General features: G+C 38.7%; 1 protein-coding gene and 1 non-coding gene across 4 annotated transcripts; one reads left to right on the top strand and one right to left on the bottom strand.

The window, feature by feature from the left end:
* Positions 1-377: 377 nt before the first annotated feature.
* On the top strand, positions 378-451 carry TRNAT-AGU (transfer RNA threonine (anticodon AGU)). Its single transcript has one exon. It is a non-coding gene; the product is annotated as a tRNA-Thr (tRNA).
* A 2968-nt stretch (positions 452-3419) lies between these two features.
* On the bottom strand, positions 3420-22438 carry LOC18427663 (FRIGIDA-like protein 1). Of its 3 annotated transcripts, XM_088849688.1 has the most exons (4): positions 21298-21523; positions 21108-21163; positions 5923-6098; positions 3420-4562 (listed from the first exon to the last, which is right to left on the bottom strand). In XM_088849688.1, the coding sequence occupies exons 2-4, from the start codon at positions 21112-21114 to the stop codon at positions 3573-3575; spliced, it is 1173 nt and encodes a 390-aa protein (XP_088705814.1). In that variant the 5' UTR covers positions 21115-21163; positions 21298-21523; the 3' UTR covers positions 3420-3572. The 3 variants fall into 3 exon arrangements, with proteins under 3 accessions (XP_088705814.1, XP_020518865.2, XP_088705815.1); XM_020663206.2 differs by having other exon boundaries at positions 21108-22438; XM_088849689.1 differs by lacking the exons at positions 21108-21163; positions 21298-21523 and adding an exon at positions 18428-18802.
* Positions 22439-24040: the final 1602 nt, after the last annotated feature.

The following is a 24040-nucleotide window of genomic DNA, read 5'->3' as shown; positions in this document are numbered from 1 at the left end:
TAAAAATTTATCATTAATATGTAATTTTGTTATAAAAAATTCTTAGTATTATCTTAAAATATATGTTCATACCTAATTAGAAAATTTAAAATTTCAAACATAGTTAAAATCAAGTCGATCTATAAATATATAAAAATCTTGAAATGGGACGGTCTACATATTATGTTGCAAGATGCACTATTTTCGAGACTTAAAAACTTTTTTTTTTTATATTCATTCATCTCAATGTCGAGATGATTGATTAGAAGGTTCTTTCAACATTAAAAAACTATTTTCGATAGATTTTTTAAGTGCATCTGTGATTCTATATTTTAAGGTTGCAACCTTATATACACTTTCCTCTTATTTACATACACTTCTCCAAGTTGAATAGGGATGCTTTCATAGCTCAGTTGGTTAGAGCACCCGTTTAGTAAGCGGGAGGTCTTGAGTTCAAATCTCAATGAAAGCAAAATTTTGTAAGGACGACGTAAAATCTTAGTCCATTTAATGTCTATTTTTCATGCTATCCTCTCCCCTCCGATATTTGTTTTTTATGCCCGTATTGTCATGTTCCTCATGGGAGCAAAATGTACCCTTATCCCCTTGGGCTTTATGCCCGTATGTTATGCTCCTCATGGGAGCAAAATGTACCCTTATCCCCTTGGGCTTTATGCCCGTATGTTATGCTCCTCATGGGAGCAAAATGTACCCTTATCCCCTTGGGCCAAGACTAATTTAGGAAAAAAAATTTACTGAAAATTAGGAGCCACCTAATATGTTTTCATTTAGCAGAAAAAAATTTTAAAATTTTCAATTTTTTAACACCTGGATCGACTGTTTTTATTCAATCTTGAGGCATTATTATTTTAAACCTATAGATAATGCAATTTAGAATTCTTTTTTGGAGCATAGCATATGGGTTGAAAAGACTATAAAATATTGTTTCCTAATAATACTCCTAAATAGGCTTTGCTGGAGGGAGTAAATGGATTGTATGCTCCTTTGGGAGCATGAATTCTTTTGGCTTTAAAGCACACCACATGGTTTTAAACCATCACAAAAAATAAATAACTATAATTTTTAATTTATATAGTATTTTTTTTATGGATGAAGTTTGTATAAGGCATCAACGTTAAACAATCAAAGTAAGGCTCACCTCAAAACTATGTGGAAAGAAGCTTTTTGGTGCTTGAAAGTCTTGCAATGATATAAAAATATGTTATTGCCCCCAATTATAAAATTTAAAGTCCAAAAAAATGGTGGAAATTGAGCAAATCTATATATAATTAATTTTTTTTGAAAATAGATAATTCAGATAATACGTTAAAAGACACTATTTTTATGACTATATATATATATATATATATATATATATATATATATATATATATATATATATATATATATATATATAAAGTTCATGTACGCCCATGTGCATACCGCTTCAGTAAACTCCCAAAGGCCAAGATTGAATTTGGGCCGATATGACGGTCACAATTATCTGAAAGTATTTTAATTTTAATTTTTTTTTCTACAAATCGGAATGATTTGAAATTCGGAACGTGTGTAAATCTTAGTGAGGCGTACATAATAAAAATATCAAAAATATAATTTGTAAAAACTATATTGACTAAAATACCCTTGAAACTTTTCAAGGTCAATTTATTTCATGCAAAATATGTTTTTGATATTTTTCGTAGATTGGTCTATTTTTTATAAACACAAACTCCAAATTTCAAATCATTCTAATTAGTAGAAAAAAAAATGAAAAATAAAATACTACTTTACATCCGTGATCATCAGATTGGCCCAGATTCTATCAGCGCCTTTTGACGTTTACTATAACGGTACATGAATCGGCATATTGTAGCATCCATATATATATATATATATATATATATATATATATATATATATATTACATTTTGAGGTCGAGATGATGAATCTGAAGTTCTCATGGATTTTTGAGGTGCGCCTTACTTCTAAGTATGAGGTTGACACCTTGTATAATTTTTTCCTATTTTTCATACAGGGCGAAACTAAACGGTGGGGTTCGTACAAGATTGACGCTTTAGGTAATTAAAGTAAAGTGCACTTCCAATGATGTCAAAAATATTGTTTCAGTGCCAAAAATCCCTATAACGGTCTTAAATTCTATTTTCATCCCTTGAAAACATGATATCTTTCGGCTTTAAAGCATAATACATGATTTTAAACAATCAAACAAATAAATAACTCTAATTTTTTATTTATAAAACATATTTTTATATGGGTGGAGTTTGTATAAGTCATAAGATTTCAAAAAACAAAAGCTTATATAAGGCATCAATCTTAAACAATCAAAGTCAGGCTCATCTCAAAATTATGTCAAAAGAAACATTTTGATGCCTGAAAGTCTTGTATTGTTATGAAAATCTATTATTTCCCTTGATTATAAAATTTAAAAGTTCAATAAATGACACAAATTGAGCAGAGGTTTATACATAATTAAAATTTTTCAAAATAGACAATTCAGATAATGCATTACAATACATGCTATTTTTAAGATTTGAAAAATCCTTCTTTTGTTTTATATTCATACATCTTGAGATCAAGATGATCTATTTAAAAGTTTTCTAGTACACTTCTAAATATGAGGCTGACACCTTATATAAAGTTTTTCTATTTTATATTTTCATAGGGGAAACCTAAATGGTGAATTCATACAAGGTTGACATTTTAAGCAATCAAAGTACGTTGCACTTCCAATGAAGCCAAAAGATACTATTTTTATGCCAAAAATCCATATATTGGTTTTAAAATCTATTTTCAACTCTAATTATGAAATTTAAAACTTTAAAAATAATATAGATGCAATAGATCTACAAACCCTTGAAAATTTTAAAAATAAACAATTTTAGATAATACATTACAAGATGCACAGTTTCTAAGACTGGAAATCCTTCTTTTTTTTCATGCCCATATATCTTGAGGTCGAAGTAATAAATTGAAGAGCTTTTTGACATCAAAACAACCTTTTCTAATGATTTTTGAAGTGCACCTTACTGTTGCTATAAAGTTGAGACCTCATACAAACTTTTTCAAAAAATTGAAGCCCCACAATTGTTATATTCCTTTTAATCCAATAATTGCCCCAGCTCCTTCAGCTTCTTTCCAAAAGATTACATTGTGTCGAGAACATCTCTTAAACTTCTCCGTGTACTCTAATTTGGTGAACTATTATTTCCCAATACACCCACAAATTTGAAAAGTTTCTAGCATAATTAATTTTTCAAAAAATCTATTTTCTAATCCTCTAAACATATTTGACACTATTTTACGACATATTTTCATCCCAAATAAATTTTGAAATGACCAACAGGTTCTCTTTAATGAGATCCATACCTGATTTTTCGAGCAGGCCTACCTCCCTGCCTGATTTTTGAAAGGCCATGCACTTGAAGACAACTTACATGGTTTTATTTTTATTAGATCCATGAATACATCTATCATTCCCTTTCTTCTCCCTGGTACATGAAACTTATCAATTATATCAAAATCCCAGTGTAACAAAAATGCTCCGAACCTCTTCGACTAAAATGTTACAACGCTCAAAACCTCACTCCATTATGTGGGCACATCTGGACCGCCTGGCTCATTCGAGAACAATCATCATTACTAGTAAGAAGGGACACAGCCCCACCATAAAAGTAGCCATCATAGCTCCCCAAACCTCTGTAGGACCCTGACCCATTCATAGCTTCAGAGCCATAGAACCTTGACCCACTTGTGGGTCCAGAATCATAGGAACCTGACACAAGAGGGGGTCCAGTACCATAGGACCCTGACCCACCATTGGGTGCAACTCTGTAGGAGCCTGAACCACCAATAGGCATAGCATGATTGGAGCCTGACCCACCAATGGGTTCAACCCTAAAGGATCCTGTCCCACCAGAGATTATGGTACCATAGGCCCCAGAGGCACTAGCAGGTTCCGCCATATAGGACCCAGACTTAGCAATGGCTGAAGTGCTGTAGAACGCTGACCCACCCACAGGTGCAGCACCATATGAACAGGACCCCCTATTCGTTGGGGTGCCATACCCTGACCCACAGGTGGGTGCTAGATAAGGCAATCCACCACTCATGCGGGACTCTTCTGAGTACAATTGGGTGCGAGACATAGGTGCCTGGCTCCTATGTGAACCACTAAGAGAGGACAAACATGGGCCAAGGCCTGCAGGCCTCTCATATGGACTTGACCCACCATGCCCATAAGACCCAACGACCTGTTTCTCGCCGGGGTATGAATAAACTGGTGGCATTTCAATGTGACCTTGAGCCAGACCAAAGAAGCCCATGGGCCCATCAGGCCCTGGTGAAGAAGCTAAAGTGGGCCCTGGTGCATGGTCTATCCGTGCCCGCTTTTTTTTGTTCTTTATATCAGAAGAAGCTTGCTTATTTCTTTCCATCATTGACTCGTGTAGATGCGCAATTCTTTTCTTCAAGTCATCACAGAAGATCCGATCTTGGAGGCCATGCTCTTTAGCACACTTTATCACCGCCCTTAGGCCAGACATTTCTTTCTCGGCAGCCTTATTCTGTAAGAAGAGGCACCAACTGTTACTCAACAATAAGAAAAGAATAGAGAATTGAACAATATAGAGAAGGAGAAAAAGGCAAGTATGCTTAACTACAACAGAACATGGAAGAACATAGTCTATTCTAGTCATGAAGGCGACGAAGAGAGAGGAACCCATCAGGATTCGAAACGAACTCAGTGGTGTTCGCCCCCTCTTCCCATTACTCTGTTCTTCAAATAGCAATGACCCTGATGTGCAATGCGTTTCTCCCAACAAAAAGAACAGATGAGGAATATGTTTTAGTTGGCTGTATACAGATAATGGATTCACTAAACCAACTCAAAGTTTTGTTTGCTGAAGTAAAGTGGTTCAGCAATGTTAAACTCGGTGAAATCATTTCAGAAATCTTACCTATACACAGTTTATAATAGAATAGACTAAGGTATTTTAACCATTGTCCTCCATAAGCATCATATTAAAGTTGGCCCAACCAGAAACCAAAATTCTAAAGGATTCTTTATGCTTTCTTTCCGATCAGAATGATAGCTTTTGTTGAAAATCCCATCTATATTGGGCTTAAACTCACAAAAGAAAATTGAAACACAAAAAATTGAGTATCGGCTCCAGTGGACAGGGTCACAAGAACCCTCCACAAGGTATGGACTTGGCTAGTCCTTTTTTGACAAGTCCTATGGTGACTCCTACAAAGGAGTGGATGAATTGATGCAGCTTGGTCAAATCTATTTTCATTTGTTTCATTTTTCTCAGGCCATGAGAAGCTTTGGCCCATAGCCGTAACCCTCTCATTATTAAGGAAAAAGATATGAGAGAGGTTTGATTATGCAATGCCAAAGGGTTCCCAACCCAAAACAGAAAGCATGATAAACCAACTCATGCAAGTTATGTTACTAGCTCACCCAACAAGTGTTATGTCCCTCAATTTTCATAAAAAACCAAAAGACACCCCATAATTGCAAGGCTAAGTATCCATATATGATCTGTGTACAATACGGTGCACAGACGAAATAACCACTGTGTAATTGTAAACCAGGTGAATCTCCATCAACAGGAACTACAACAACTCTCTCCACAGTCCACATCATGAACAGACAGTAAAAAGTAACTGTACCCAGTTGAATGTCCAGCATTAGGAATTACTGTAAATCTCCACCACCCATTGTTCAGAACAATCGATGAATGCCTCCACTGTGTGGCATGTACCACAAATATGTAGGTTCCGTATGCTGTACTTTCCCTAATTGAAAATATCAAGACTAGTAACTTTTGGCAATAAATCACAGTAACGGAACAACAAATTTTGAGCAGTATGGACTGCTTGGTGCATTAAGATGAATGCTGAGAGGGTTGGCTATCATACCTGTGCTTTAACAGATCTCTTTCCAATTGACAAGATTTCATCAGCAGCTTTCTTGTTTTCCCTCATATAAGATGTCAAATAGGTAACTGGCTCGAACTTGTCGACAAGGCCAAAAGCATAAACAAAGTTTACAGCCTCGATATACTTCCCTCTTGAGATCAGTTTCTTAATAAAACCTGTCATCATAAAAAGTTTTAAATCTGCCATGAAAATCATACAAATGGGAAGGAGAGGAATGACGTTACAAAGAGGCAGAGGAAGAGGAATGATGTTCCAAAGAGGCAGAAGACAAAGGGACAAAAAATATTTGAAAGGATAACCAAATATTTAAGGGGGAAAAAAGTCAAAGGGGAAGATCAGGTGCCTTGTCCAAGAGTAGCATAGAATAAAAAAGAAAAGGACAAATGCAAAAAAAGAAATCATCTAAAAATAGTATCGGTTCCCATGAGCATGTGCATAAAGGGAAATCCTGAGTGTGAAATGGCTATCATGGCAATGCAGCTGCGGTCATCCCAACTACTGTGAATCAACGGGAAAAAAACACATTTTCCCCCTGTCATAGTCGCATTTCCCAATCAATCGGGGGTTAAGGGTAAAACCACTGCAGAGTCAGGGATAACAGCAGGGAGGGATCCGCGGAACCTGTACGCATGCTATGCCATCAACCTGTACAGGTCATACCATCATTGACCAAAAAACCTCTCCCCAGATGAGCCATTTATAGTAACGATGAAGAACCATAAATACAGAATACCAGGGCATGGGGGAGTGCGGAAAATACACTAGTAAAAACAAAAAGGAGGTCCAATCCCTTCACTATTGAAGGAACAGAATGTAACACATCAAAGTTCGAACAAAAGGTGGAGACAAACTGTCACATATATCAAGATCATGTGAGCCCAAATAGTAGAGATACAGGAAAACCACCTTCACAATCTACGCCAAGACATCTTTTAACAAGGACATTAATTTCAACATCAAATCTGCTACTTATCCATTAAAAGGGAAAGGCCTCTCACAACCATTATTGTAAATTACCTACTCACAGGTGCCTTCATGGTGGGGTAAGTCACTAGACAACTATTCCTTTGCCTCGAAAACAAATTTTTTAACTCAAAAATAAAAAATAATTCTGGGATCGCATTCAATTTCGAAGTTCTTGGTTTCTTGCGAAACTGAGAGGTGTTCTACCCAGAAAGAGATTGCAAAGGAGAGCTTTTGGTAACTAAAAGTGGCCAATTCAAGCCTACTTCAATTGGTTTTCAAAAGGATAGTAAATTTAATTGTTTATGTTTACGGTTTCGAATTTTTGTGAGTATTGTGTAACATTATACGTTTTATAATTTTCTTATTTTTATTTTTGAAGTTTTCTTTACATTTATGACAAAACTTCATATGTCTTTCTTTTTTTTTTTAGGGTTTGCTATTTTTGTGATTATAATTTTTAGCAATGTTTGGCTATGTTTATACTTGATAGGACATGATTTCTATGAGTCCATGTAGAAATGAGTCACCTCTTAAAACTCTATTTTTGAGATGGATTTTTTGACCTAATTTTTAAGGACATGTAATCTCTAACATGGATATCATGAATATTGATAAATAAATAAATTTTGAAAATTAAAAATAATAATTCTATTAAAAAAACATTTGAACCGTTAGTTTCAACTGTTTTCAGATGGACCACCTATTTGCATCATCCATCTTTAAGATGGATACTTTACACCTTGTGGACCGCAAATGTAGGAATGCGGTCCACATCGCATGAAACAATTTTCCTACTTGATAATGGACATTTGAAATTTTATGACATATTTTTTGCTATATTTGGCTTTGCTCCTAATTTATGATGCAAAATTGAAATTTTAGGACACCCACCTATTGGATTTGGTGCTATCCAAAATCACCCACATAAAGAAATCCCACATTGTGTGGAATTGAGATTGATATTGATAAGTTTCCTAAAGAAATAGAAATCCAAAAGGATTATGACTATTGGATATATTTCTTGGTTCTTGAGATATATGTAACATCTATAAGAATTTTTCTATTTAGTGTGATTCCTAACCTTATATATATGGGATAAAAGAGCAAATCATGTGCCCTATTTGGGTCACCATATGGGAACGGTGGTTTCCTCTAGAGAGAGGGTGGGGCAGGGACCTCCTGCGCATGAGATGCAAGGTCTCTTCTTAGAGAGAAGAAAGCCTCCGATGGAAAAAAAACATTGCGCTGGTGCCTCCTATAGACTCCTTAAAATTGAAAGGCTGGTTTCTTGTATAGAAGCAGTTCCTACAGAGATTTTGGGTGGTTTCACCTTTTAGTTAGAGAGAAAGTCAGTTTCGCGTTGCTCTCGCGTCTCTATCGGGTGTTGTTGGTAATGGTTGCTACAAGTAAAGAGAAGGAAGAACGACACGTGGTGTCGGTCAGGAGAGTGGTTTAAAAGGGTTTGCTCGACTAGGTTTTGTTGAGGTTTAGAGAGGTAACTCTATGTCCCAAAATCTAGGGTGTAACTTTCATTGGTATAGTGAATTTCAATTTGTAGTGCCCGTGGATGTAGCCCTTCTGGGGTGAACCACATAAATCTTTGTGTTCTTGTGGTATTTGTTCCATGTTTTATTCCTTGTACTTTATTTTCCAAAGAGCTTCCGCACACAAGTAGTATCAAAACCCGGTTTGGCGTTGTCAGTATGGCAGTAAAGGTTTGTCATTAAAGGCAAGGAATACCATGTCTGCAAGCTGAAAAAGTCACTGTACGGCCTAAAGCAGTCTCCTAGGCAGTGGTACAAGCGCTTTGATACATTCATGATTGGACACGGGAATGTCGGAAGTATTACCATTGTGTCTATTTTAAGAGATTTATTGATAGTTCATTCATCTATTTATTGCTCTATGTAGATGATATGCTTATTGCTATGAAGAATTCTTCAAAAATTAGTAAATTGAAGACTCAGCTTGCTAGAGAATTTAAGATGAAAGATTTAGGTTCAGCAAAAGAAAATTTTGGCCATGGAGATAGAGATCGAAAGTTGGGTAAATTGTGGCTATCCCATAAGGAGTACATTGAGAAGGTCTTCGCTAGATTCGGGATGGAAAATTCAAAGCCCGTTGCTGCACATTTCAGATTGTCGGCAACATTATCTCCAAATTCAAATACTGAAAAAGAACAAATGTCACGTGTTCCTTATGCGAGTGCAGCTGGAAGTCTCATGTATGCAATGGTTTGCACTCGTCCATATATTTCTTATCTCGTTAGTGTTGTTAGAAAGTATGTGGCTAATCCAGGAAATAAGTATTGGCATGCGATAAAATGGATTTTGTGTTACCTAAGGGGTACATCAGATATGGGTCTAGTGTTTGACGAAGATAACAAGTTTGGTGACAAGGTTATTGGTTATGTTGATGCTGACTTTGCACGTGATTTAGATTGTAAGAGATCTACCACAAGGTATGTGTTTACACTTGCAGGAGCTCCGATCAGTTGGAGGTCGATGCTACAAATCGTGGTTGCCTTGTCTACAACTGAAGCAGAATACATGGCAGTTAACGAGGCAACCAAAGAAGTTATTTGGCTTTGAGTCTTATAAGTGATTTTGGTTTACGACAGGATGGGACTATTATTTATTGTGATAGACAGAGTGCAATACATTTGGCGAAGAACCAGATATATCATGCAAAGACAAAGCATATTGATGTCAGGTACCATTTTATCCGTGAGATAATAGCTGAAGGTGATATCTTGTTACTGAAGATTGACACCAAGAAGAATGTTGCGGATATGTTAACCAAGCCCCATTACAAAAGTTCAAGCTATGCTTGGACTCGACTAATGTGTTGCCAAGGTGAGTGCCTATGGCGGCACGTGTGCAGACGACGGTCGATGAGAATCTCTTTTGGAATTCAAGCCAAGGTGGAGATTTGTTGATAATTATTGTCATGAATCCTAAATATTAAGGGATTAGTTTCCTTTAATTTAGGTTTTATATTTTTAAATAATTCCTATTATATAGGATCTTATTTTATGGATAAGTCCTACTTAGATTAGGTTGGGGCCTTGAGTGCACATGAATAGGGATAAAGATACATTTTGATAAAGTTAGGAGAAGTGGGAGAGCGCCTCACACACTGCTTTTGGAGCGCTTTATTTTCTCTATATAATGGGTTATTTTAAAGAGAAAACGCCAGTAAAATAGAGGAAAACTTTACGGGTTTTTGTAGAGAGAAAATTGTAGAGAGAAGAAAGCTTGGTAGAAGATTGAGCTCAGTGCCTCTGGTTCTCTCAAGTAAGTGCCTTGTAATTTTCTTTCTTTGATTTAGTGAAAAACAGTGATCATCTTCACCCGTAGATGTAATCACATATGTGACAAACCACGTAAATATTGGTATTCTTTTCTTGTTTTTTTTGTTATTTCTTTCTTGGTTTGCTTGCTACTTGTTTTTATCGACTTTTTTTTCTTCCTAATAAGTTGATTTTTGGCAAATAAAGTACGAGAAAAAAGAACCGACAAAAACAAGCAACAAGCAAGAAAAATAAAACAGGAAAGAAACAACAAAAAAAAAAAATCTGTATTTTCATAGTTTATCATAAATGTAACTACATCCACGGTCGAAGACGATCGATTTTTTCCACTAAATCAAAAAAATAAAATTACAAGGCACTTACTTGAGAAAACCAGAAACACAGAGTTCAATCTCCCACCAAGCTTTCTTCTCTCTACAATTTCTCTCTACAAAACCCCTTAAAGTTTTCCTTTATTTTTCTGGCATTTTCTCTCTCTAAAATAACCCATTATATAGAGAAAATAAAGCCCCTCAAAAAGTGGTACATGAAGCTCTCCCACTTCTCCTAACTTTAGCAAAAGGTAACTTTATCCCTATCTATGCGGACTCAAGGCCCCAACCTAATCAATATAGAACTTATCCATAAAATAAGATCCGACAAAATAGGAATTATCTAAAAAATAAGAAACCCAAATTCAAGGCAACTAATCCCTTAATATTTGGCATTCATGAAAAAAATTATCAACACCCCGGGGGGGGTTTCTCTTCCTCCCCTGTACCCCACACAGTGGCCGCCCGGGTCACTAGGCAGAGCTGCCTTGCCAATTGGGAATCCCAACTGCTTGCACAGCCGCACGCGTCTTCTTGAGCATTGGTTGTAAGTCCTTGTCTACCCAAACCCCACCAAAACCACAAATAATAAAAAATAATATCCAATCCATTTGATTGCAAGTCCTTGTCTACTTCCCAATGTTTTTCAGTGTAGCCTATGACTACGGCTGCCAAAAGGCCAAGCCGTCCCACAAGCTTCTATGCTGGCCCTAGTGTTCTTGCTTGAGTTAAGTTCCACGAACTAGGCAGGATGTAACAAGTTAGGCCCAAAACAATTTTTGGCCGAGCCACAGCCAGACCTGGCCTGGCCTGGCCTAGCCTGAAAACTTATATATAATGTGTATCCATACATTACATACAAACTTTTTGGAAATGTTTATAGGCTATTGGGAACTGTCATTTACTAAATACAATATGAAATGATCATCCATTAAATACATTATGTATGGGGAATGAGCATGTATTAGTATTATTTATGTAATAACTATAGGGAAAGCTTTCTATAACTCCCTTACTGTATGGAAGATATATCCTCCCCACCCCACCCCATCTAGCCGACCAATTTTGATAAAGGGAGCCATGGACCGTTTGATCTAGATCTGACGCTTTAGAGTATTTAATTTTAATTTTTTTTCTACAAATTATATGTATGAAATTTAGTATGCGCCAACATCTCAATGGGACGTACCTAAAACAATTATTAAAAAAATATTTTTGGTAAAATAAAAAGACCAAAATACCCTTTTGAACTTTTGGGGGAATTTTGATTATTTTATTTTATTGAAAATATTCTTTTATATTTTTTACAAGTGCAAGTTTAAGAGAGGAGTGGGCGCCCAAATTTTTGTGTCAAAATGTTTTGTACAGAAAGATTAAAAATAAAATAGTGTAGAGGCGTTACATTGTGATTGGGGCCATCTCAGACGTCTATTCAAAATGGACGGTTGGATAGGGGCAAGTATATAAGTTTTATATATTAAGGGAAGTATAGAAAGCTTGCCCACAACTATATTCTAATTTGATCTGGCCAATAACCTTAGAAATCCTTCTCTCATAACTGCCTCTATTTCCGTTCTCTCTCCAAACAGCGGCTCATTTTCTTTCTCCCACTATTCCCCTTTCTCTTTCAAAGTCATCTCCCTTTCCCATCTCTCTCTCAAAAGCACCTCTCTCCCCCTGTACTCTCTTAAATACCCTTCTCTCAAAACCACCCTCCGTTATCTCTCTAGAGATCGGGTTTTCCCTCTATCTCTTCTACTCTTGAGATTTACAAAGTTTTGGACAAAGAGAAATGAATGCTTGTAGATTCGGAATGGCCATCATGGATTTTTTGGAGGTTCTCATGGCTTTTGCCATGCGCTCAAGAGCCTATGCGATTGATGCCCTACTTCAAGTCCCTCTCAGATGCCATGATTATGGTACCTTCTCTCACCTCCAGTTCATTGATAAACTTCATCTACGGCTTCCTTTCCTAAGAGGCCATGAATTCCATTATTTAGGTTTTTAGTTTTCTCGCTTTTTTTTTTGGGTTCCTTATTTTTTTAATCCCCTGATAATTGGGTCAATTTCAACTGATATTTTTCCGACAGTTGATGGGTTTGAGAGCAGGACCAAAAGCACAATGGGAGCAAGACCAGGAGCCTAATCAAGATCAGTTGCGGGGGATAGTAATATCCTAAAAGATCTTATGGTTGGGAGTATTTGTCTATACGATGCAACTACATCAAAATATAGTGTTGTTAATTGGATATAAATAAATAAATCATCAGTTTGGTTGTTGTCTAAGTCTTTAATGTTGAGATCCAAATCTCTAACAGTGGGAACAGGTAAGAATCAAGATCCCACAATCAAAAAATCGAGATCCCTCTCCAGAAGCATAGGAGAGGGATCCTTACCTATTTGAAAGATCCCAATAACTGTATTTTCCTTTGGTTTCTTTTTTGCCCCTTTTTATGTGAGAAATTTGTATGTGCAAATAGTCAATGGTGGGTGGAAATCTCAATATTGTTTGGTTGGGTAGGGTTTTGAACCCATATGATGTGATCTACATTGTCCAGCCAAGCATCTTCCCTTAAAAACACCGCTCCAGAAATATATATTGATATATAAATGTGTTTATGGCCTGAGCCTGGCCCGATCTTTTTGGGCTGGCCAGGCTTAGGTCGCTACTCTTGGTTCCGACTTGGGCGGTGCATAGGAATAGTCATAAAAATTTCGAACCAGCCTCAAGCCATATCAACCCTGGCATGTTGGCAGCCCTACCTTTGACCAAATACACTTTGAGTACCACAACTCCGTCCAAAATTTGTCTCACATTCATGAAGGTCCCTTTGCAATAAGGGCAAATTCTAGAACCTCCTTAAGGTTGGCTATGACACCTTCAATGGAATTTATACCAGAATACTTCTCATCCCTATCCAATTTATCAGTATATATCTTATTCATATTCTTTGTGCCTACTTCCATAGTGAATAAGATTGAGAAGCGATGCACAGCTTTTTATGGAATGGTTCCTTAGAAAGAGATCACATTTGGTCAAAAGGGAGGTTGTTAGCAGGTCTAGAAGCAAAGAAGGCATGGGTATTCAACACATCAAAGAAACAAATCAGTCTCTTTAGAAAGTGGGTGGTGGTTAGAGTAATCCTTCAACCACTTGTGGAAGAGTGGTGGCCAAAGAAGTTAAGCACCAGGGATGGATAATGAAAACTCTTAGGAGGGGCGCTCAAGCTTGGTTGCTAGGGCAAGGAATAGCTAAGTGAGAGTGCTATGTAAGCACCAAAGGAATGCTTATAACAGATGGAGAAAGAACTCACTTATGGAGGGACATGTGGCTGCATGCAACACTACTACGCATACAAGTCAGTGAAAAAGCAACTCCTAAGGCTATTTAGCATTCACAGAGTAGTAGCATAAGTAGCCCAAGGTTATGGCTCCAGGAAAATGTGGTGCCAATGTTTTCATAGGGCCACAAAGAGGAAGAGATCATCAATCTTATTTTCATTGTTTACCTCTTTCTGTTTTTTGTATTTCATTCATCCTATAATATAAAAATTATACAAATTTGTGTACAGTTACCAAGCAGTGTTGTAAAACTCAGTATCAGTTTGTTGGAGTCAGTTCTCCACTATACGGATTTGAATTTGTTCAAAAACAGCAAACTAAAACAAGTTAAATTACGTGAGAATCACTTCATGTAGCAGATCCCAAACAGTTGGGATAAGGCTCGGATGATGATGATGATGAAATCAAGTGTAAATCACCCAAGTCTCTGACCTGGATCATAGATTTTACTGATAGAATTGCCCAGATCTCTAACAGAACCATGCAATTCCCACCAGGTATACTCATTCCCATTTTCATAAACTAACCAGATCGCATACCTACTGCATCCAATCCAAATTGATTATTCCCAATCCGGATAGATGATCCTTCAAACATTGGTACCAACGAAGGGCTACTCCTCGGTCGGTGATGAATATGTAATCACCTTTGAGTGCATATTCCCAAAAAGGCTTACCCGGGCCAGGCGACGTACCAAACTAGGATATGATGTGTTTGCGCAAATACAGGCTAGTAAAAGTAATAGCCTAGAGGCTGGACCCTTGGTAAACAGGAAGACATAACCACGCAATGGCGAAGGACCCTGCTCAGGAGATTTGAATGCGGATGAAGTCAGAACATGGTGCCAACATGTCCCTTGTTGATCGATCCAGACGACATCTACAGGCCAGTCTCCCAGAATGAGAGCCTCTTTGCTCAAGAGTCGACGTAGCAAGCTTCCACTTTTTTGCCCAACAAAGGCCTACCACTTTACAAATTTCCTCTTTTTTCCTATCAAAAGGTTGTACAAAATTGCATGCATCCCAATGATCTCAAATGAGACTCCTTTAGAACCCTGTTTTACCAAAGTGTTAGCCAAATCTTTTGATTCTTAGCAAGCATGTTTGTAACTTTGCATGTAATTATAATCCTTCCATTATCTCAAAAATTTTGTGAAAAATTCCTTGTAGGCGTCAAGGATGACCTACCCTCACTTCTATCCAGAATATGAAATTAGCCAAGTCATCCTCCACTATGAGTCTGCCCCGACTAAGATTGAATACTCTTAGGCCACTTATGATGGTGTTACCTACACTTTTGGTTGCATCAGTGTTCGCAATAGGGCATCTAAAAGGCAGCAACACTTGCCCATCATCATTGTGAAAGACCCCACCGATACCAGCTCGGCCCCCTAATAGCCACCACCAGAACCGAGTTTAAAGCCGTCATGGAGTAGTGGCCACCAAGTGTTAGGCTGGTGGTAACAAGGCACCACACCCCATGCTATAAAATTCTATTGGTTATAGCAGGGTTTTAAAAATCCGTGGATCAAACAGGCGCATAACCTGCTGCGGGGGGTGGGGGGTAGCACGCACAACTCTTCACGGAGTTTCCAGATTCTTTTTAGTTTTTGTAGTATTGTACACTGATCCAGATTGCTGAATGGAATAGGCGCCCTAACAATTCAGGTCAGGAGCCAAAACAACTCTAGGAAGGACCACAATTACTAATTGAATTAGCAATACAGAAAGAGATGTGTAACTGTTTCAGTATCCTCTGCGCATCGTTTGCATCTCTTGGTTATTGGCACTCAGTTTTGAATATGGTGGCATCCTCCTTGCATGGTATGCGTCTGTAGGATATTGGAACTACTCAAGTTTCAATATGGTCAATGGTATGTGCTTTGTCCATAACAGTCAGCCAACTAAAAGCTTGGGATGTAAAAGGTTTGGAATTTCTCAACTCTTCATGAAGTTGCTGCTTCTGCAGTGGATCTTGCTAAATGTAAGTAGAGCAACTTTTACAAAGAGGATCTTGTTAAGTGTAGGTAGAACAACCTTGCTTAAAACAACTCGACTATTTGGCCCCCAAACCATTTTTTATTCTAGCCTAAGTGGCATCTAAATGTTATCCAAGGCTCCAAGCAATACAGCAAGATCCTAAATTTCTTCTTCTCAAGGTGTCTTCTGAAAGCTGGGCTCGATACTAGTCTCCCGTGCATTCTTGTCGAGAATGCAGCAATGAGGCACAGTTTAGCCACTACAATTGCTAATAGTCTTGGTATTTATCTTTCAAAGTCAGGTTTCCAACCAAATGATCTATTTTCCAAAATCCAACTAGTTTTCCCTCTCTGACTAGTTGTTGAGAGTCATCATTGACACTGCCATAGGGGTTGCCAGAAGCCTGAGCATGACAATCTTGGAATAGAGAGCCAGTTTTGGTGGAAATCCGACGAGTAGAGGGCTCTGAGAAGTTTGTAATTGGAGGGCCACAAAATAGGAAGTGCTCTAGCCTTATCAGCCATGGCAGCAGCTGAATTTTTGTTGTCCCTGAAATTCGAGAGTTTTTGTCTTTCCAAATGGATCATATGGTGGCTTGAATGGAAGAACGCCACAAGAAAGTCCCAGCTGAGGGCAAGGGCGGAGAAAAATGAGCAGCAAAGAGGCCGGGGATGTCTGCTAGGGTCACCCAAGAGTAATTGAAATCACATAGGTGTTTAGACCATAGTCGTTGGAATCAGGAGAGGGAACGGTACTAGGATTGCGATCGGAAGCGAGGGATCGTGAAATGCTACAAGATCCCTATGGTTGGGAATGATGTCCGTACAATGCACACGTTAGGGATCGAGATTCCCAAATGTTAGGGATTGAGATTCCAATCTTTTGGGGATCTTGATCCCGACCTTTTGGGATCTTGATCCCAACTTTTTGGGGATCTTGTTACCAACATTAAAGTGTACGATAATCTAGGATTATGTATACTCTTTAAAGTAGGGATCTCATTATTGGTAGCAAGCAAGCAATACTTGTGTTGCTAGTTGGCTATAAACAAAGAAAATCATCAGTTTGGTTGTTGTTTTGGTCTTTAGGGTTGGGATCAAGATCCCTAACAGCAGGAATCAGGATCCCTACAAGTGGAGTTCAAGATCCCAAAATTAAAAAATTGAGATATCTGAGAGATCCGTGCCAGGAGCGAGAGAATCGAGATCTTAGAAGGGATCGCCTACCAAAGTAGGAGATCCTGGTAACTATGGTTTAGACCCCACACTTGAGTGTAGCGGCAGTGAATAAAAACGTAAGGTTGAGTTCCTCTTCCTCTTCACATAGGACACATTGGTTGCCAAGATTAAAGCCTCTTCTCTGAAGTTGATCCTTGGTGAGGTTTCTCATTGAGATGGCCAGCCAAGAGAAAGCCTGAACATTAGGTGGATCCACACTTTATGATATATGGAGGGGCTGGGTGGCATTTGAGGGGTGATAGCAAGGTAGAATGAGGCAACTGAGAAGTTACTAGAAGGATGTTTGAACCAGATAGGTCTATATGCCCCAATACCTCCAACAAAAAGTTAATAGGTAGGTGAGAAGGCTGAGCAAGAGTTGAAATTCATTCTCTTGAGTCGTCTTCTAAATAAAGGAGTCCAAATTTGTTTTCTTTTCTTTGTTTTTAAAATCTAGAAGGAGTTCAAATTTGTTGGTTTTGGGAGGGCTGAAAGTAGGAGGCCACAACGACATTAGGGTCCAAAGCAAGGAAGAAGAGTGTTCTCCAAAGGTCTTTTAAGTGTGGTGTCTCCCATTCATAAGCGCTTCCAAAAAATATTGATCCTGAGGCCACTCAAAAGTGAGTAAGCGACAAGAAAAGATCCCGGCAAGACAATAAGCTTTTGAAAAAAGCAGAGGAGGTCGCTAGCCTTGGATCATCTGAGAAGAACTAGTTAGAAAGATTGGGGCCATATATTTCTTTGAGGACTTGGCGCTAAAGGGAATCGTGACTAGTGGCAAAATACCACCACCATTTGCCCAAGAGGGCAATATTGGTGTGTTTACAGTCATGAATACCAAGGCCACCAGCCTTGTTAGGTTGATATACTTTCTCCCAAGAGACCAAAGGGCTCTTCCTCTTGGACGGGTCGGAGGACCAAAGGAAATGTTTGAAGGGTTGCAATGGTGGAAGCGGACGTGGTGAACATGGACATGGCATAAATGGGGATGCTAGAAAGCACAGATTTGATGAGGGTTATCCTGCCCCCAAGGGATAGGAAGGGTCCTTTCCAAGAAGCAAACTTTTTATGGAATTTCTCAGTGATGGGGTCCCAAAGAGCTTTCCTGGTGTTGCCAATGCAGAGTGGGAGGCCGAGGTATTTGGAAGGAAAAGAGTCAATATCACAACCCAGCATGTCAACAAAAAAGAGGAGTTACTCATCTGGGACATGGATGTCAAGGTGTATGGACTTAGAAATATTGACTCCCACCTTGGCATCCATGTCCCAAAGGAGGGCTACAACAAACAGCGTAGAGGTATCTCCCTCCCAAACTGCTGCATTATGTGCCTTCAAGATAAAGAATCTAGCTCCCACCTCTTTATTCACTGCAAGGTAGCCCACGGCCTTTGGTCTTCTCTTCTCAAGCTTTTTCGACTCCAGTGGGTAACTCCTTCTCCTCTTCAAAATCTATTCAACTCTTTTCTCTCCCCTCCTATTTCTAAACAAGGCTAGCAGCTTTGGCAGTTGTCCGTAGTAGCCCTCCTCTGGAGTGGTTGGCTCGAGAGGAACTCTAAGATTTTCAGAAGCACCTCTAGTAGTCGAGGTTCCATTTTTTACTCTCTAACAACTCTTATCTCCTTCTGGTCTAAAAGACCATTCCCATTTATTCCTCTATACCCATGTCCTACCATTTAACCAACTGGAATGTCCTTTTGAACTTATCCCCCTCTCCCATCAGAACCTCTACGCTTTGCACACCCCCCCCCCCCCCCCCCCCACCCCCCTAGCTGAGGTTTCTTAAACTGAATATGGATGGGTCCTCCCTTGGTAACCCTGGGCCTGCTGGCATTGGAGGCACACTGGAAAGCTCAAATGGGATTTATATTCCTTCTCGGAGCTCATAGGTGTGGCAGACTTCACCATAGCAAAAGCTTTGGCTATCCTTGAAGGCCTCAAGAGAGTCTCCATTGAAGGCCTAAATTACTAAGGTCTTTCCATCGAATCTGACTCAAGTAACTGTATTTCTAAGGGCTGCCACCTTCACCAACCGCCTTGGCGATTGCATTCCATTTTTTAGCATATCGATTTCCTATACAGCATCATCCAGCAAGTATCGTTCAAGCACATCCCTCGAACAACCAATGTTGAAGCAGACAGGCTGGCTAAGGCAAGAGCATTGTTGGCTCAGGTGCAACCCTTAATTTCTTAACCTCTCGCTCTCTTCACCCCCGCCCCCCTCTCCCCACTTCACCCCCTCTGCTTCCCCCTCCCCCTCCCCCTTCCCCTCTACTTCCCCCTCCCCCCGCTTCCCCACTTCTCGTGGAAAAAAAAAAAACCGAAAGAAATCAGTTTTTAAGATTTTGCTCTTCTTTTAGGGAGGGTAGAGCTCGCTCTTCCTCGTCGGCTATCACTCAAACCTTACCGCTATTTCTATTCTCCCTCCCTATCTCACTCCTCTTCCACCTCTCTTTCATAGCTCCCTCTCCTCCCCCTTATTCCCCATCTCTAAGCTTCCCTTTAATCAAACCCACCCACCCCCCCCCCCCCCTCTCTTCCTCCCTCCAGTATGCCTCTCTTTCCCTCCCATTCTCAACCCCTTCTCTCCCCAGCTCTTTTCAGTATGCCTATCTTTCCCTCTAACTTTCCTTTCCCCAATCTTTCCTTGTTCTCCTCTAACCTACTTCCATCCTCCCTTCTCTCCCCTTCCCTCTTTGTTTGTATCTCTCGTCCCCTCCTTTGTAGTTGTTAAAAATTTTTTGCAAGAAATGACTAGACAGAATGCCCCCATTCACTGCCCCTACTCAGGTTTTATTGATGCCCTCGCCCAGGCTCCACCAACCCCCAGGAAGGTCTTTCAAGCACTCTTAGGAGGCCCTTCACCCCAAGCATCTTCCTTCTCTGGAGGATTATTTTCTTTAAAGCTCTCTCCCACTCAGGAGGCCTATGAACTCAAGTTTCCTCCTTCTTTGGAGGCCCATTGATAGAGACTTTCATCTTTTTAGCTTTTATTCCCCCAGCCTTAAAGGTTTTTTATGCTTCTCTCCCCCTCACCTCTGTTTTTCTCTATCCGTTTATAAGCTCAACCCCCACATGTATACTCTAAGAACCTAGCATGTGGGATGCCTTCTTCTTATAGATCTTTTGGTATATACTTTCTCTTATATATATAAATGTTAACACTTTTCAAAAAAAGGAAATATTGACTTTCATATTGAAAGCAAGTTCAAAGCACCTAAGGAAGGTCCATAGAGAGTCGACATGTTGGGCAGAGGCATCTAGAAAAACAAGGGTGTCGTTTGCACATTACCGATGACAAAGAGGAAGGCCATGCCTAGAAGGTCTGAATCCCTCAGGAATGCCACTTTGATAGAAATGAGAAATGGATCTGGCAAAGATTTCAGGGAAAGTAGCAAAAAGGAAGGGAAAGAGGAGGTCTGCTTGACGCAACCCCCGTGAAGGATAGGAGTATCCCTTAGGGGAACCATTGAGAAGAATAGTAAAGGAGGTGGTGGAAGTGCAAGTATGGATCCAATGGATCCATTTGTCAAGGAACCCCATCTTAGATAGGACAAGGAGAAGGATAGACCAGTCTACATAGTCATAAGCCTTTTCCAAGTCAAATTTGAAGATGAGACCAGGTTCCATAGAGTGGTGCCTATAATGGATTGCTTCATGAGCAAGCACGGCGCAGTCAAGGATCTGTTTATTATGGTCACCCATTAATATTGATTTTTTAACTACTTACCATCTCTCTTAATTGTATTCACAAGAAAAACCAAAGCATACCCAAACCAGAATTTAATGATGCCATAACCATATAATAGATAAATTACATCTCAATCGTAATCACAAGAAAAATGAAAAATCTACACCTGTCATAATTTTCTAATAGATAAATTATTATCTGAATAAGATAAAATAACCCATGGACACAAACTCTTTGCAATTGTAATCCACAACTGAATTATGCACAAAGCAGATCTCACCGATCTCAGAATTGTCACAGAAATTCATGTCCAATATCAGAGAGAGAGAGTTAACAAAACCCACTTACCCGGCATATTAGGAGAAAGATCAAGAGCTCGGCATAGATCAGGAACCTCCTTCCTCCTTCCAATCAAAGAAATGCATTCAAACAAATCATCAGCATCAAAAGCATAAGCCAAACCATAAGTAACCAGGAGGCGCAAAAATGTCAAAGCAGCACGTGGGGTTCCACCTCCACTGTCAATCATTGTATTAACCTTTTTCCTCCACTCTCCTACAATCTTCTTGGCCCCCACTTTAATGTCAGGATTTCTATTAGCTTCGATGATGGAAAGGCTCTCCAGTAAAAGCACACACGTTCTTGTCGTATTAGAAATTTCTTGCTTGCCTTTTGGGGGGTAAAACTCTAATACACAGTCAAGAACCAAGTTTGCTGGGTTCGGGGCCAACCTAAAAGCCATAGGAAGCTCGTATTGAATGGCCGAAAGATCGAGTTGATGGTCAATTATGAACTTGAGAAGTCCCTTTGAATCCATTTTTTTACAGACGGTCTTCAATATTGGCCTTGGCTTTGTATCGATCTTCGAATTAACTGCAGGAGAATTCTCTTGTTTTGCTGGAGTATTTTCAGTTTTTGCTGGATTTCCCACTGTTTTTTCTGGAGATACCTCAGTTTTCACAGGAATTTTTGCCATGTGCTCAGTAGGTTTCTCAGGTTTTTCCTGAATCATCTCTAGTTTTGGCATGAATTTCTCTTTCTCAGAGAGTTTTTCAAGCTTTTCATTGATATCTTTCTCGATCAATTCGAAATGGGCCTCAATGTCCTGCCATTGAAGGGGCAAGGAAGCCAGACAGCAGTGAGAAATCAGGTTTTCAAAGGCTTTGTGGAGGTCCTCTTTCTTCTTTGCTGCAACTTTCATGGCCTCTGAAATTGCATTGAAAGAGTCCATCTTTCTCTATGCAAAATCCTACCAATGACAGTGAATTGCACTGCAACTCCGAGGCAGAAGAGACAAACACTAAAACTACCCTGCAAGTTCAAGAAGACGGAGGCCCCCAATGAAGAAGAATCAAAACCCTAAGCCTAACACTAACCAATTCAACACGAAAAGACGAAAACACTGTTATAAACCCTAGCGGAACCCATATCCGCAATTTCGAAATGGTTCAGAAAAAGCCCCGGCACTAAAGAGAGGAATGGCTTTTCACCCTCGGGTGACGGAAAATGTTAAAGCGGAACGAGACTCATCTCCACCGTCCGCTACGTTATCCATGCTCTTCCCACAACGAACGAGTATCGTTAGATCCCTAATGAAATGGGCTTAGGCTTGGGCTTGGACCACTAAAAAACTATAGTTGGTACCCAACATTAGCTGTAATTATTACATTTTTCTGGATAAATGATTTTTAACGTGGAGATCTTAAATATGTAATAAATAAATAAGAAAATTTTAAGAAAGAATAATTGATATTTTTTTAAAAAGTTTCAGACAGTTGAATTTTTATGACCACCACTTTACATCAATTTCCATGTTTTAGATGGATGTGTGATGCCTCAGGGGACACAAATATAGTAATGCATACTGTGACGCATAAACCACTTTTGCATGCATGATAGCTACCATTTAAACATTTCTCCCTTAAAAGCCTTTCAAGGTATGAGTCTGTCATGAGTCACAACTTTAGTTTTTTATTTTTTTGTCCTTGGTTTGTGGGTAGTTGAGTGGAGAAAGGGTCCGCTCAATTATAATCTTGAGTTACATCTGCAGGTACTTGTTAGTTGGGACTTGGGACTGCTCGTAAGTGCCTTAGCAAGGTAAACATAAAATTTAACTAAAAACTAATTTAAGTCAATGTTTGATTTATTTCCGTTAATAATAATAATAACTTTTTTAATTGAATAGACATACTAAACAAAATTGAAAGAAGAAAAAAAAGATAATATTATTCATATTTAGTAGATATTAGTACTTTAAAAAAAAAAAAAAACTTCGTGATTAAACGAGTTTTGACTATTCGTCCGGTTCTCAATTTTTGGTATTTTTTCTTTTTTTTTGCTATTTTCCAAATTATTAATTTTCCTACTTCGGTCCCATCCATTCCATTTTGCATTGGCGCAACCTAGCTAAGCATACGTAGCTAATCACTTTTTTTATTATCATTTTTTTAGTTTTAGAATAATCAGCCACAATCCTACAACTTCATTTGATATAGTAAAATCACTTATCACAATTCATGGAACTAATCTCAAATAGTTGAAAAAAAAAAATTTAATTGATATAATAAAATGACGGACCAAAATTCATGGAGCTAATTTCGAATAGTTTAAATAAAAAGCTCTCCTCGCTACTTATTCAAATGGAATTTATCTAAGTTGCGTGAGGGACCCACATCGTAGAAGGATCAGAGCACAAGTCACATGTTCTTCGGGCATATCCCCAATGTGGCATAATTCTTCCCCCACCTCTAATGATCGGGCGTCTCAATGACCACCAAGTGACGGGGATTGTGCCTTATACAGATGTAAAGAGATGGAGATAAAGCTTAAAAACTACAAGAAAGGTAAGACGAGAATCAACGCATTAAGATTAATCTCGTTGTTTAGGGAGAGAGAGTGCGTGTGTTTAGAGAGAGAGAGAGAGAGTGCGTTGGTTTAGAAAGAGCTTTTGAAATGCGAGAATAATGTTAAAAATTAAATTTTGTAAGATAGGCCAACTTATATATATATATATATATATATATATGAAGATATTACAAAACACCAAAAAGTGAAAATGAATGATGATTTCGTCTACTCTCATCACCATCCAAACTTCATTGCCTGATCACAGTTGTCCGGTAATGTTTCAATTTTTTTTTTTTTTTACTGATCAAAATGGTCTGAAATTTAGAATGTGTGTGACCGTACGATGAAATTTAGACAAACGGACAAATGTGACTGTACGATGAAGTTTAGATGGTGATGAGGGTAGACAAAATCACTGTTCATTTTTGCCCATA

Source organism: Amborella trichopoda, chromosome 10 (genome assembly GCF_054954075.1).
Source record: "Amborella trichopoda isolate Santa Cruz 75 chromosome 10, AtrichopodaSantaCruz75HAP2 v2.0, whole genome shotgun sequence".
Classification (NCBI taxonomy): domain Eukaryota; kingdom Viridiplantae; phylum Streptophyta; class Magnoliopsida; order Amborellales; family Amborellaceae; genus Amborella; species Amborella trichopoda.
This window is presented reverse-complemented; position numbering and strand designations above follow the sequence as displayed.

What these genes read in the sequence shown, in the direction of transcription:
- LOC18427663 (XM_020663206.2), bottom strand. Translation starts at nt 21,990, where the DNA reads ATGGACTCTTTCAATGCAATTTCAGAGGCCATGAAAGTTGCAGCAAAG. An exon ending in TCTTTCTCCTAATATGCCGG is followed by an intron (nt 6,099 to 21,107) that starts GTAAGTGGGTTT and finishes TTATGATGACAG; the next exon opens with GTTTTATTAAGAAACTGATC. An exon ending in AGAGATCTGTTAAAGCACAG is followed by an intron (nt 4,563 to 5,922) that starts GTATGATAGCCA and finishes CTCTTCTTACAG; the next exon opens with AATAAGGCTGCCGAGAAAGA.